Here is a 14,301-nt window from a genome sequence, read left to right as displayed (position 1 = left end):
CCACCCTTGCAATAATCCTTCAGCTGGAGTGATTAGCTTTGAGGGGTCGAAGTTTCGCTTTGTAGGACCGTTTGAATGAGTGAGGAGTTATCTTCCTCATAAACTGGCTCATTCTTTTCTCGCCCAAACAGTAATCCCATGACGTTAAAGTCAAAGCATGGGGGTGCTTTCTCCTTATGGACGGGAGTTGGGATTTCATCAGTGAAGTAGCAATCCAAGAAAATCTCGAATCCTGGTTGTCGTATGCCATTTACAACAAATGGTTCGGGAAATTCATGGCATGGATAGTCCTCTCCTTCTTTTATAAACTGACCATTAAGCGTAAGAGGGTACTGATCCATTGGAATTGCTTTCTTTTGAATGCGAGCATCCCTACGTGCTTTCCATTTGTCTTGGGCTCGCTTGAGATCTTTCCGAGTCGGTTCGAAACCAAGTCCGAAAGTATCTAGTTTAGGGAGGCCAGGTGACTCTATCGATTTTGCTATCCCCTTCTTCTTTCCTAAGGTCATCCCAGGGAAGTGTCCTTGTTTCTTCAGCATGGTGTTGATAATCATGTTGGAATGGGGGTCGTGGCAAAGAGATGTCCTTTCATCCTCTTGGATTAAGGAGATTTCTTCGTTAAAGCCCCATAGGTCTTCATCATCTTCGTCGTGCTCCACGTGGATGATTGGATTTTCTATTGATTTGATCCTCATCGGCGAAGCGTCAATAGTGATGGGGATTCCTCCAACTATGGCTTTCACTTGTTGGTGGAGAGATGAAGGGACGGCCTTTAGATCATGGAGCCAAGGGCGTCCTAACAACAGATTGAATGAGGCTTTGATGTCCACTACTTGAAAAGTAGTAGCATGTTCTATTGCTCCTGCCGTCACATTTAGGGTTATTTTGCCAAGAGCTTGACGACGAGTATTATCGTAAGCTCTTATTCCTTGTGTGGACGGAGTTAAATCCTCATCTTTTATGCCGAGCATCCTCGCAGTCCTAAGTGGACAGACGTTAATAGCCGATCCATTGTCTACAAGAGTCATGGGAACATTCATTCTTTTGCAGACTACCGTAAGGTTTAACGCTTTGTAGTGCTTGTCACCTTCCGGGGGTAAATCTTTGTCAGAGAAGGTAATTAGATTAATTGGACTAGGGAGATCACTCGTGAGGAAGTTAGCTAGTCCCTCAGGAGTGGTGTCAGAATCTATCCCGATTTTATCCAAAGCATTCATCACAGCCAACCTATGTTCTCGAGATGTTGCTAAAAGCTTCCATACATTCATCTCAACTTTTGTCTTCTTGAATTGTTTAACGATGTCATTGTCTTCGGTGACAGGTATGGGAACTTGTTGTACAGTAGGCATAGGTTGTGTTGAAACGGGAGGTTGCATTCTCCCGGATCTTGTGAGGACATCTATTGATGAATCTTCTTCAGCCCAAATGTCGTCCGTGGTATATGATACGGAAGGTGAAGGCCCTACTATGTCTTTTAGGTAGACATCTTCTTCATCACTGTCCCATACTCCATTGACAATTATGTCCTCTTCTTGTTGAACTTGGACTAATTCCTTTTTATCAATCATTTTCTGCACCAAATCCTTGAACTTGAAGCAGTTTTCTAGGGTGTGCCCTCCTGACTGATGGTACTGACAGTAATATCTATCTGTCCTTTTTAATGATTCAAATGGTCTCGGTTCGAGAGGTTTGACCTTACCACTCTCGGAGAGCATTTCAAACATTTGTGCATATGGGATCCCAATTGGAGTATAAATTTTATTGCTCTTCTTGGGTCTTTCGGTGACTTGTAAGGGAAAGTATTTTGCCTCATAAGTCGTTTTTACTGGCGTGAACTCTCTCTTAGGTTCTCCATCATATTTCTTGTGAAGTTCGTTCATAATTTTGAGAGTTTCACGTAACAGTTGCGATGTCTCCCTCATAAACAGTGTGAGTACTCGTATGTCTACCTCATTTGCTGGTTCTGGAAAGTTATCTTTGACATCGAAAAAGATCTCTTCTTCTTCTTCTTCGACATTGGTTGCTTTGACAGGCTTAATGAGAGATGAGGGGTCAACTTCGCTTTCTTCATCGGAAATAGCCAAAGTATGAGCTAGAGGTGCATTGTCAATACTCGGTTTCTTACTGGCAGGGGGCAACGACAGCTTGTTACTGTCAATTAGGTCTTGGATAGCTTCCTTAAGCTTCCAACAGCTTTCAGTAGAATGGCCCCTACCTTGATGATATTTGCAATGTGCATTGGGGTTCCAGTTAGGCGACCTCTTCTCAACTGGTGGATCTCCAAATGGTCCAATGGGAGTTATAAGACCTTTTGCATTTAATCGATCAAACGCGGTGTCATAACTCATGCCAATAGGAGTGAAGTTTCTCCTAAATGGTTTCTTTTGTCCTTGGTTGTTCATGGCGAGGACTTCTCCTAGATTAAAGGTGCTAACATTATTTGAGTGGGCGGTTCTGGAAGAAGAGGGATTGTCGCTCTTCTTTCCTTTCCAGCCACTGTTGGAGTTATTGTTGGCAACTTTAGATTTAGCCAAGTCATCTTCAATATTAATCCCAATATCACAAACAGCCTTAAAGGTATGAAGGTTATTCTGATATTTAAGATGTTTTGAATATTTTTCTTGAAGGTTTTTAATGAACAGTCTCACAGACTCTTTCTCACTTGGTACCTCAATCATTTTAGCTGAGGTTTCTCTCCACTTGTTAAAGAAAGATGTGAAGCCTTCATTCTCCTTTTGCTTGAGAATTTCAAGTTCTCTATGGTCAGTTTCAACTTGAATGTTGCACTTGTACCTATCTACGAAAGCGTTTGCTATGGATTCCCAGGTAGAGGTCTTTTCTTTTTCAAGAGAAAAGAACCATTGTTGGCAAACGGTCTCGAGAGATAGCGAGAACAGAGAAGGGAAGACTTTCTTATCGATACCCTTGATACTCATTATTGTTTCAAATGCCCTTAGATGGAAGTAGGGATTGTCGATTGCCCTAAATTTTGGGATGTCGTTGGCACTGAACTTCTGCGGAAGAAGATCTTTATCCACCGAGACCCCTTGGGATGTGAGTTCTTGAAACTTGTAGTCGCTGGACAACTTGCTTAGGCTTTCTTGCATGAGGTCCATTTGTTGTTGCTTCACGGGATCCTCGATCTTAAGTGCGAGAAGCTTCAGTGTCTCAGTTACAGTAGCCAGTTGGTTTTTGAGATCGTTAACTTCTTCTTGAGTTGCCATTATGACTCTTGCTTTCCTCTTGCGGGCTATAGGTTTGTCGAAAAGTTGGACTTGTACGAAGAGGTTATCTTTGATTAATCGTCCTTCCTTTCTTGACCACGCGCTGTAAATTAAGCCAATTTGCGTTTTAATTACTTGACTCGAATCAATTTGACTTTATGGTTTTTATTTTAAAAAAAGGTATGCAAAAAGTATGCATATTTTTAGGGAGCAATAATGTACATGTGTTTAGGGAACTTAAGTATTATTATTGGAGGATTAATATCCGACTTACCCCCCTAAAAAAAATGACGAAAAATAACGCGCGCACACAAGACTCTCTTAATCATGGTCAAAACATGTGTATTGGTGTGTGTATTGAGTGTAAGTGACATGTTTGGACTCTTATGTAAGACCATGGGACCTAGTGCTTAAACTCGAACATTAATTTAATTAAGCATAGTTAATCGAGTTACACAGAAAACTGACTAAATAGACATTAGGTGATGACTCGACAAATAATCCGAACTGTCGGCCAAGCGACAGAACTGGCGTCACAATATGGTGATTGGCGCCAGACTTTTTAGTAAATGTCTGGCGCTACACACCATACAGTGGCGCTACAGGTCAGATTTTGGCACCAAAATTGGAGCCTCGGTCTGGGACTATTTTCGGTATTATTAGTCAACTGGGGTATGCCTAAAGTCGTACTAGGTCAATTCCGATTAAAAGAAGAAAAAACTTTATCGACTCAAATTAATTAATTAATTAATTAATTAGGCAAAGTTCTTTAAGTCATTAATTATAATCTCAACACAAATCAACAAACGGTTAAGAGGAGCATAGGATATATATGCACAACAAATAATGCACAATTAGTCAAGTAAGCACAATATGATGCAATGAGTTCGCAACCTAACCATGGCTCTAGTTCTCTAAAGTTCGGGATATGGTTTAGCCAAATAGGGTTCATGGTTAATTGTCCAGATGCACCGCGTAGAAGCCTAACCGTGAAGGGTTAACGCGTGTGGATAGAACACCGTGAGTTTTTTAGAAAAAACTCACTTCCATGGTTTGGTGAATTCAACCTCTCAGATGTACCCTTTGTTGCCAGGAGCGTTCAATCGGGTAGATAGAGCATGAATTCCCAGAGGGTTATGTCCATATGTAGAACACATATGGGTTTCAGAAAAGTGAGAAAAAATTCAATCAGGAAGCAGGATCGAGCAAACAATACGAAAAACCGGTCGAAATTAGAACGCATATTTCTGGCTCGGTATTGGGGGAAATTGGCGCCAGCAAACAGAGACTGGCGCCAATTTTTAACTGTAGCGCCTGGCGCCAATACTGGCGTCTGGCGCTACGGCTAAAAGTTTGGCACCAAGCTCTGGCCCCTGACGCTACTTCCCACATGCCTAAGCAGCTTTCTGTGCTCAATAAAATCATCCAGTTTCGCGCGGTGTTATTTCAGTCCTAGTTGTGAAAGACATTTCTCAAATTTCCTACGTGTAAAATCCTATGTTTTTGACTCATTACGGATGGTCTTTCCAATGAGAACCTTTTTATGCATATGACACAATGTTAATCAAAATTACGCACATGAAATACTTAGAAATTTTCGAGTCTCATCCACTCATTCTAAATCATTGCCGAAACAAATTCAGGAATTAAAATAGAAATCCTCCCCAGTGGAGTCGCCAAAAACTGTGGGGAATAGTTTCAAGCCTTTAAAATCCCACTAGCTTGAACCCCACTGTGATCATACACTAAAGTACGGTGGCGTCCAAAAGGGAAGAAGATAGAGCAAAAGAGTCGCCAACAAGTTTTTAAGGAACTTGTAAACCATCACGAGGTGAAGGTTACACCCCTTAACGATCCAAGAGATCGTCAACTCCATAAGGTCATGAACCAAATAAGGGTTCGGGGATGATGGTACAAATCCAACCTAAAAGAGATTGAACCTGCCCTAATAATAGGTCTCTACTTTATTCTGCTCGTATTCATGTGCGCTTTCTGATTAACATGCAATCAATAGATTAACCCTAAACCTGTTTAATCTATGTTGGTTGAATATTAATGCACAAATAAACTATTATTGGCGATCACTTGAATTATAATCACAATCAACCCTAACAAGATTATTAATTATCTTATTAAGCGTGATTGCAAGTACCAATTCCCTTTAACATGCAATAAAAGGTGTGATCAAGCAATAACAATAAATATAATCAAGCAACATAATAAATAATCAACATCATGAATAATAATTATAAATAATCATTATCAAAATAATAATAATAATAATCATAATCATCATAAATTATAACAATTATAATCATAATCATATTCATGTTAATATTAAAGCATAATAATAATAGCAAGATCCTAGGCATGATACTAACAAGATTAATAACAAACCCTAGCATGTCACTAAGCAATAAAAATAAAATCTTTAACCCTAACATGATACTAACATGAATTAATATTAGGAAGAGAATAGGAAGCATCGTAACAATCATATTTAATATATTTGTTACCCTAGACATGATACTAGGAATATCATAATAAAAATATAAACATGATTTCTACATCATAATATCAATAAATCAATTAAAGCACTTACTTTGATGCCTCGTACCTCTTTCTAATAACAAAATACACACGTTAGTAACTTCAAGGAAAAATAATAATCAAAACAATTAAATTAAATAATTGAAAGAGAGATTTGGGACCAAACCCTCAGAAATTAAAAACCTTTCACGTCTAGGGCGAAGGCAACTTCGAATATGGCTAGGTGTTTCAAGATCTTGTGAATGCGGAATTTTGTGTTAAAAAGCAAAGTTTAGAAAAGAAAGAATGAATGTTAATGAAAGTTGATGAAAAGAGATGAATGAAAAGGATGAATGAAAGAGATGAATAATTTGTGAATGAAGAGAGTTGATTAAAACTTAAGAATAAAGAGAATTGGTGAATCTTGGTGAATGAAAACGGAGTTTTTGAATACGATATTTATAGAGAAAATCATCCAAAAAAGATAATTTAACAAAACAGAGTCTGAAGATTACAGAAACACATTGGCGCCAGCCTGGCTAGTTGGCGCCAGCACTAGTGGCTAGCGCCAGGCGCCAATGGCTAGCGCCTGGCGCCAATCCTGGTTCCAGGCGCCAAGGCCTGGGGTTGGACGCCAAAGCGGTTTTCAACGCGTTTTCGAAAATCTGATAAATTTACCGTACTGGAAGATAAAATAATATAATTTCCATCGAAAATGCTATTTGATCTTGATTAAAACTCTGAAGAGTCCTAATTGAATTAGGAATGATAAGACCTTCTAGAATGTTCTAGAAGACTAAAACCATTCCTAATTACATTAGGAATGATAAATTATATTAGGCCCTCCCCTAGATCATTAGGCCGTACTTTAAGCTCAAACCGGGCCCAGTTTAGTAAATTGGCCATAACTTCCTCAATATTCATCGAAATTGGGCTTATAATATATCGTTGGAAAGGTCTTTGCAAACCCCATCCAACTACACCACTATTGGACCCATATCATGGACCAACCAAACTGGATTGGCTGTTTTCTTAAAAATAAAGTTTTCAAAAACAGGGAGAAGAGAAAAAGAAATAAAACTTTCCGCAACACTAAACCTTTCCACACTTTCGTTTCATTCGATTATGATTCGACGTGAAAGGCACTCATCACCGGGTTTGGTTTTGGGGAGACACAAATGGGTGTCTACAGGTATTGTTGTATTTCCGTTTAGAGTAGCTTAAAAATTGAAGTTAGTTGGGTAATTAGATTCAAATAATGTAGTATCAAATTGAAAAATAAACTATAGGTTCTTGCTATGGTATCTCTCTAAGGTAATCTTGCAATTCTTGCTATGAATTATTGTTCTATTTTTGAGTATATGATGGTGTTGATGAACATAGTTATGTTGCTGGAAAATTCTATGGGATTTTGTTTAATTGCTGAAATTGATTGATTGCTGATCTAAATTCTTTTTGTTATTTTACTTTGATTTCCTGCATTTTGGTCCGATCTGTTTTTTGTCTCCAATTCAATTTTATTATTATTTCCATTGATTGATTTCTTAGGATTTGGCTTCTGTAGGGAATAATTTCAAGCATTAAACCCCTATCTTGAACCCCAATGTGATCATACAGTAAAGTACGGTGGCGTCCAAAAGGGAAGAAGATAGAGCAAAAGAGTCGCCAACAAGTTTTAGGAACTTGTAAACCGTTCACAGGGTGAAGGTAACACCCCTTAACGATCCAAGAGATCGTCAACTCCATAAGGTCTAGAACCAAATAAGAGTTCGGGGATGAAGGTACAAATCCAACCTAAAAGAGATTGAACCTGCCCTAATAATAGGCCTCTACTTTATTCAGATCGTATTCATGTGCGCTTTCTGACTAACATGCAATCAATAGGTTGAACCCTAAACCTGTTTATCTATGTTGGTTGAATATAATGCACAAATAAACTATTATTGGCGATCACTTGAATTATAATTATATTAACCCTAAACAAGATTACTAATTATCTTATTAAGCATAATTACAAGTACCAATTCCTTTTAAACATGCATAAAAGGTGTGATCAAGCAATAAATAAATATCAAGCAACATAATAAATAATCAAAATAACAATTATAATCATCAAAACAATAATCATCATAATAACAATCATATTAACCATAATAATAATCATGTTAATCATAATAATAATAATTATAGCAATAATAAAATTATAATCATAATCAAAACAATTATGAAAATAATCATAAATCATGTTAAATCATAATAAAAATAGCAAGATCCTAGACTTGATACTAACAAGATTAATAACAAACCCTAGCATGTCACTAAGCAATAAAAATCAAATCTTTAACCCTAACATGATACTAACAATCATAAGTATTAGGAAGAACATAGGAAGCATCGTAACAATCATATTTAATATTAAAATTACCCTAGACATGATACTAGGAATATCATAATAATTCAAACATGATTTCTACATCATAATATCAATTAAAACCATTAAAGTATTTACTTTGATGCCTCGTACCTCTTTCTAATAACAAAATACACACGTTAGTAACTTCAAGGAAAATAACAAACAATAATTAAATTAAATAATTGAAATAGAGATTTGGGACCGAGCCCTCAGAAATTAAACCTTTCACGTCTAGGGCGAAGGAAACTTCGAATATGGCTAGGTGTTTCTAGATCTTGCGAATGCGGAATTTTGTATATAAAAAGCAAGTTTAGAAAAGAGAAAGAGAGAGAGAGATGGTGAATGATTAAGGAAATCTTGATGAGAATTAGCGAATGATTAAAGAGAATGAGAGAGAATTGAAAACTGGTTGTAGGTGAATGAAAACGGAGTTTTTAATACGTTATTTATAGAGAAAATCAGCCAAAAATATAAAATTAACAAAATAGAGTATTGGCGCAACTGAAACAGAGCTGACGCCAACGCCAGCTATTGGCGCCAGGCGCCAATGCCAACGCCAAGCGCCAGGCGTCAATGCCTGGCATTTTGCGCTAACACTGTTTTTGACGCGCTTTCTCAAATCAGATAAATTTTTGCCGTACAGGAGGATAAAATCGTATCTTTTCCTAAAAAATGTTCTTTGATTTTAATTAAAACTCTGAAAAGTCAACAAAAGTCAATTTATCAATGCTAATTGAATTAGGCATGAAAAGAACCTTCTAGAAGACTAAAACCTTTCCTAATTGCATTAGGAATGATAAATCATATTAGGCCCTCCTCTAGATCATTGGGCCGCATATAAGGCTCAAACTGGGCCCAATTTAGTAAATTGGCCATAACTTCCTCAATATTCATCGGAATTGGGCTTATAATATATCGTTGGAAAGCTCTTGTCAAGCCCCATCCAACTACACTATCATTGGACCCATATCATGGACCAACCAAACTGGATTGACTGTTTTCTTAAAATAAGTTTTCAAAAACAGAGAGAAGAGAAAAGAAATTAAAACTATCCGCAACACTAAACTTTCCACACTTTCACCTCATTCGATTATGATTCGACGCGAAAGGTTCTCATCACCGGGTTTGGTTTTGGGGAGACACAAATGGGTGTATACAGCTTCCAATTTTTTTCATCAATGGAAAATGAGATATTGGTTCTTGGTGACTTTTAAATAATGTGTGTGAAATGGGATTAATTAGGGATTTGTGAGAGACATTTTAGAATTAACCAGTGGAATTCGGAAAAAAAAATATTAAAAATGGTAATTTATTTTAATTTAGGAAATTTTGACTTTTACCACCTTCAAATAACGACTTTATTGAATTTACCACCTCCAAAAAAAAAAGATTTACTTTACCACCTCTTAAAAAAATTAAACATCATTTTTACCACCTATTCCTAATTCCGGTGACGGAAAACGCCTGTGGGGCCCACCATAACGACTTGTTTTTGAAATTATCCCCAAATTCTCTCGATTTCCCTTCTATCTAAACCTAACTTCTTCATTTCTACATCAAATTCGTGAAGTTTGAAGTTTTTTTTTTTTTGCGATTTTCTTCATAAATCCTTAATTTGGGTGATCCTTAACAATCCCACATCCTCAAATTATCAAATTATTGAAGATTGTACTCGGCCCTGAATCAATTGAACTGTTCGACGACAAACAGCAAAAAGGTAAGCAAATTTCATGAATTTGTTGTAATTTTTTGCAATTGTTTGCGTGATTATGTTGCAATTGTTGAGTATAATTGAAATTGCACGTTTTGTGTTATTAATTCAACCCCAATTTCATTATAAATAATTAGGGTTCATGTAACTGTAAATTAATTTGGGGGTTTTTGATATTTCAATTGGGCAGTAAAATTAGGGTTAGATTATGATAATTGTGTTCATATACAATTAATTTCAATGCTTTTGTTAATGAATTTCAGAGGGGAATGTCTTCTTTTAGCATATCACCTTCAAAGGAGAAAAAATGCCAATGTGGAGTTCCAATGGCAAGACTTTTTACAGAGAGAAAGATGAAAAATCAATGGAGAGAGAAGATATTACAGAGGAGAGAGAAGATATCGAAGAGGCGAGAAGAAATTGAAGAGGAGGAAGGTGATAAATTGAATAGGGAAGGTGAGAAAGGGAGGAGAGAGAGGGAAATCGTGAGAAAGGGCCCTACAGCCGTTTTCCGACACCGGAGTCCTGATTAGGTGGTAAAACTGAATTTTATTTTTTTTATGAGGTGGTAAAGTAAATCTTTTTTTTTTTGGAGGTGGTAAATTCAACAAAGTCGTTATTTGAAGGTGGTAAAAATCAAAATTTCCTTTAATTTATAAATTTTTGTGTTGTTAATATTGTTTATAGAGCTGAATTGTTGGATGATATTGGTTATAAACTAGCTTAGAATTATAATGAATTGATCTATTAATAAATTAATAAGAATTAATTATATAGAATACGATTGTTGATTGTTGCCATTGATGTTTGGTTGCAGGGTTCTAAGGTGAATATTATTGTGGGGTCTCATGTTTGGGTGGAAGACCCAGATATTTGTTGGGTTGATGGAGAAGTGATAAAAATCAATTGTGAAGAACTTGAAATCAAAACTTCAAATGGGAAGCAGGTAAAAATTAACTATATTTTTATTTTTTGTTAAAGTTGGGATCATTGTTTGTAATATTCATATGTTTCCTAGGAAATGGTAATATAATCTATAGTTTTTATAAAGTTGTGAGCTAACTAAAGTACTCATTGTTATCATGAATGGTGCTCTTAAATTGCCTTTTAATTCTTTCTCTACTCCATTGAAGGCTTGAAGCACGCACTCTGAATCCTCCATTGGTCCAGCTTCTAATAAGCTCTTTTGGCAAGCCGGAGAATAATTTGTTGGCTTTCTGGCCGCCGTCAACCATTTGTTCAACAAAAAGGTTTCTTTACCCCCCCCCCACCTTTTTTTTTTTTTGAATTTCTAATGTTAGTTTTTAAATCCAATATTTTTAGTGCATTTATATTCCTGAATATGATTGGAGCATGAATTTTAAGAACATTAATTTGTTTTGAATATTGTGTGTTGATTTGTGTATAATTAATGCCTTTTTAAATAGCAGTTCATGAGTTTTGTATCCGATTGGACTGGTATGTATTACTACAATGTTGGTCCATAAATTAATTTCGCACTCCTAAATTCTCACCAAAATCGGTTCTGATCTCTCTCATCTGACTAGACCGCACACCACCACAACGCACCGCCAGTTACCACTGCACATTCCTGACCGAGTATACAATTATGTGTATGATTTTGGTTTGCAGCAAGATGACGAGACTTCTCTCATGGCAGCAAGAGGGTTTTAATATCTGGTTGATGAATAACACTTTCTTGTGGATGAACAAGATGTTGATGTATTGTTCTTTGTTCTTTTCTATTGCTTTTTGATGTTTTCTCTTTATCTCTCCTGATTTCAACTATTGAAAAGACTTTTTTTTATGATTTTTGGTTGTAGGTCAGAAGCAAATATAAGGGACCATGCCTCACTAATCATTATCGACCTCACCCAAATCGACTGGGACTCTGTAAGATTTTAATTTTAGTTTTTTATTTTTATTTGTTAAGTTTGTGTAAAAGTTTTACCTTCAATTTCAATAATTGTAATTGATAATTGAATTGAAGTAGTGATGATGAAGTACTAATTTTGGATGGATTTTGATCTGGAGTTAACTATGAAAGATTTATTGTGTTTTGGATACGAATTTTTCTAAGGTTGTGACTCTCTTACTATAATTCCCTTTACATTTCAGGTCACTTATATTCCTTCTTATGGGTTCTACTTTAGATTTTTTTCAAGCTTTTTGGATAATTTTAGAGTCTTGTTTGCTAATTTTGTAAGCCTTTTTGGAATAATATTTGGTAATTTGTAGTAATTACCACCTTTTGTCATTTATAATGCATGTGCCCATTTTGATGTCGTCGTCAATGTCAATGGTTAGGGTTTCAAATTCCAGAATTCAAGCTTCAATACAGTGTTTCTTCTTGTTATAGCTAATGAGGAGATTCCTTTCTCTGCTTTGTCGGATTTCGGGGCGAAAGAAAGGGAGATTGAGAAAAGTATGGAATAGGTTACTGATTTTCCAGCTCGGAGGAGTCCAAACACTCCTTTTCGGGTACCTGTTCTCGTAGTTGGGCTGCATCTGCTCTTTAATATTGGAGTAGGTAACTGATTTCCTCTTAAATCCTGTAGCTGGTGGTTTTACCAACATCATTTAGCTTAATCTCACCTTTTAAATCTAGCTTACTGGAAGAACTCATTACTTGCATTACTTAAACTAAGTTACATTCTTTCACTTTTTTCCAGCTTCCTTAGTAAGTGATATTTAAGTTTCTAGATCACACGTTATTAAAATTGCCTATTAGAGTATCAAGTTTCAGTTTGTAGGACTGGCTTACGAGTTTTCTTATGCTCATGTTGAAATGCAGGCTAAATCACTTTTCTTTTTACTTGCAGAGTGATACCAAGAAGATATTAGCTGTGTCCATATTCTTTGAGACCATGCCATATAGATTGGATGAGAGCACAGGTTACATAGACTATGATAAGGTACTCTCTTTTTGAGACTCATATGCTCCATGTTATAGTGGGGGTGGGGGGATAGTTTTAGGCCCATTTCCTGTTGTATGCCATGCTCTTCTGGTCTCTCTAAGGTAATCTTGCAACTTGAGCTATGAATTATTGTTCTATTTTTTAGTATATGATGGTGTTGATGAAAATGATTATGTTGCTGGGAAATTCTATGGGATATTGTTTAATTGTTGAAATTGCTTGATTGTTGAAATATGATGCATATGATGGTGTTGATGAAAATAGTTATGTATTTTTGGTTTATTTTGACGAGATTAGAAATGGTTTGTAGTAATTTTGCTGATATTTGACTATGCTATTCTAATTTCGCCAATTCCTCAATAAATGACCAAAATTATTTGACTGGGTGTTGCCCGGTGGTTCTGATCTGTTCATATTTTTGTAAGGATATAAATAACCTGAATGCATTCCCCACAAATGGTCCTTATCTGGCGAAATCTCTGGATATCATTATTTTGGCACGATGCTTTACTTTATCTAGGTTCCGTATTCCCATAGATCAAGTGTTAATTGAATTAGACTGAGTAGGTTAGAAAGCTTTCTCTTGAACCTAAAGATGTTCGTCTTGCTTTAATGCTTTGCGGCTTTGTGCAATTGAGATGATGGTCAAGAGTGTATAGTGAGTATTATACCCAAGTACACGCTTTTTATATATTGTTGAAGACCATTGCCAAGCAGTTAGGATAGTTGACTACTTATATAGATAAGACTCATCACAATTATGTCTTACTTGTATAGTTTCGTGGGGCTATATAATACATAGCACTCGGAGCATTACCCATCCAACATAGTCTATCTCCCTCCCTTACTCCCTTTTAAGTTATTATACTCCTTACTCCCTTTTAAGTTATTATACTCCTGATGCATTTTAGATATTGATGAAGCTTTATCTTTATTTCTCCTTCAAACTGAGGAAAGCTCTTATCAATTAGTGCTACCCCACTCCCCAACACTAAAATAAATATGAAGTGAAAATGATTGTTCCATCATAAAGTTATTTAGCACTAAAATCTTAGATGACTCTGTTCCTTGAAAATTAGTGGCCAATAACACTGCTGTTGAAATGTTTGAGGTATATACAAAAATAACCTTTTATTTATATTTTATTTTTTTAAGATAAAGAAATAAATATTTTTGTAATTTTTCTCTTTAACTTGATGCATGGTTCAAGCTTAATCTTTAAACCCTAGAAATAATTATAATGTATGTCCAATAGGAAAACAATTTAATTGAATTTGATTATTATATTGATTGAGTGGAGAAGCAAACAGATAGAAATTTAACTTTTTAAAAAAACCTTTCTCTCCAAAATTTCAAGTAATAAATTCAATGTTGAAATTAATCATCATAATTTAATTTATAAGAGGATTAACATTAACAAATGGTATATAGTAGTTCAATGAATAATTAATGTATTAATATTAAGTCACTAGTGATAATTAAACAAATACAAGTGCAATTCACCAC

The 14,301-nt window shown here is 35.8% G+C and overlaps 1 protein-coding gene across 1 annotated transcript in view; it reads left to right on the top strand.

Annotated features, from left to right (window-relative positions):
• The window catches only part of LOC145555963 (uncharacterized), a 31,639-nt gene that overhangs the window by 16,604 nt on the left and 734 nt on the right, over window positions 1–14,301 (top strand). Inside the window, exons 2-7 of the mRNA XM_081617669.1 lie at window positions 10,141–10,823; window positions 11,011–11,127; window positions 11,510–11,599; window positions 11,701–11,770; window positions 12,185–12,407; window positions 12,700–12,792. Of these exons, the coding sequence (XP_081473795.1) occupies window positions 10,813–10,823; window positions 11,011–11,127; window positions 11,510–11,599; window positions 11,701–11,770; window positions 12,185–12,313 (417 nt within the window). The 5' untranslated portion in view covers window positions 10,141–10,812 and the 3' untranslated portion in view covers window positions 12,314–12,407; window positions 12,700–12,792. The remainder of the gene's footprint in view (window positions 1–10,140; window positions 10,824–11,010; window positions 11,128–11,509; window positions 11,600–11,700; window positions 11,771–12,184; window positions 12,408–12,699; window positions 12,793–14,301) is intronic.

This window comes from Chenopodium album, chromosome 8, assembly GCF_948465745.1.
Source record: "Chenopodium album chromosome 8, dcCheAlbu1.1, whole genome shotgun sequence".
Classification (NCBI taxonomy): Eukaryota; Viridiplantae; Streptophyta; class Magnoliopsida; order Caryophyllales; family Amaranthaceae; genus Chenopodium; species Chenopodium album.
This window is presented reverse-complemented; position numbering and strand designations above follow the sequence as displayed.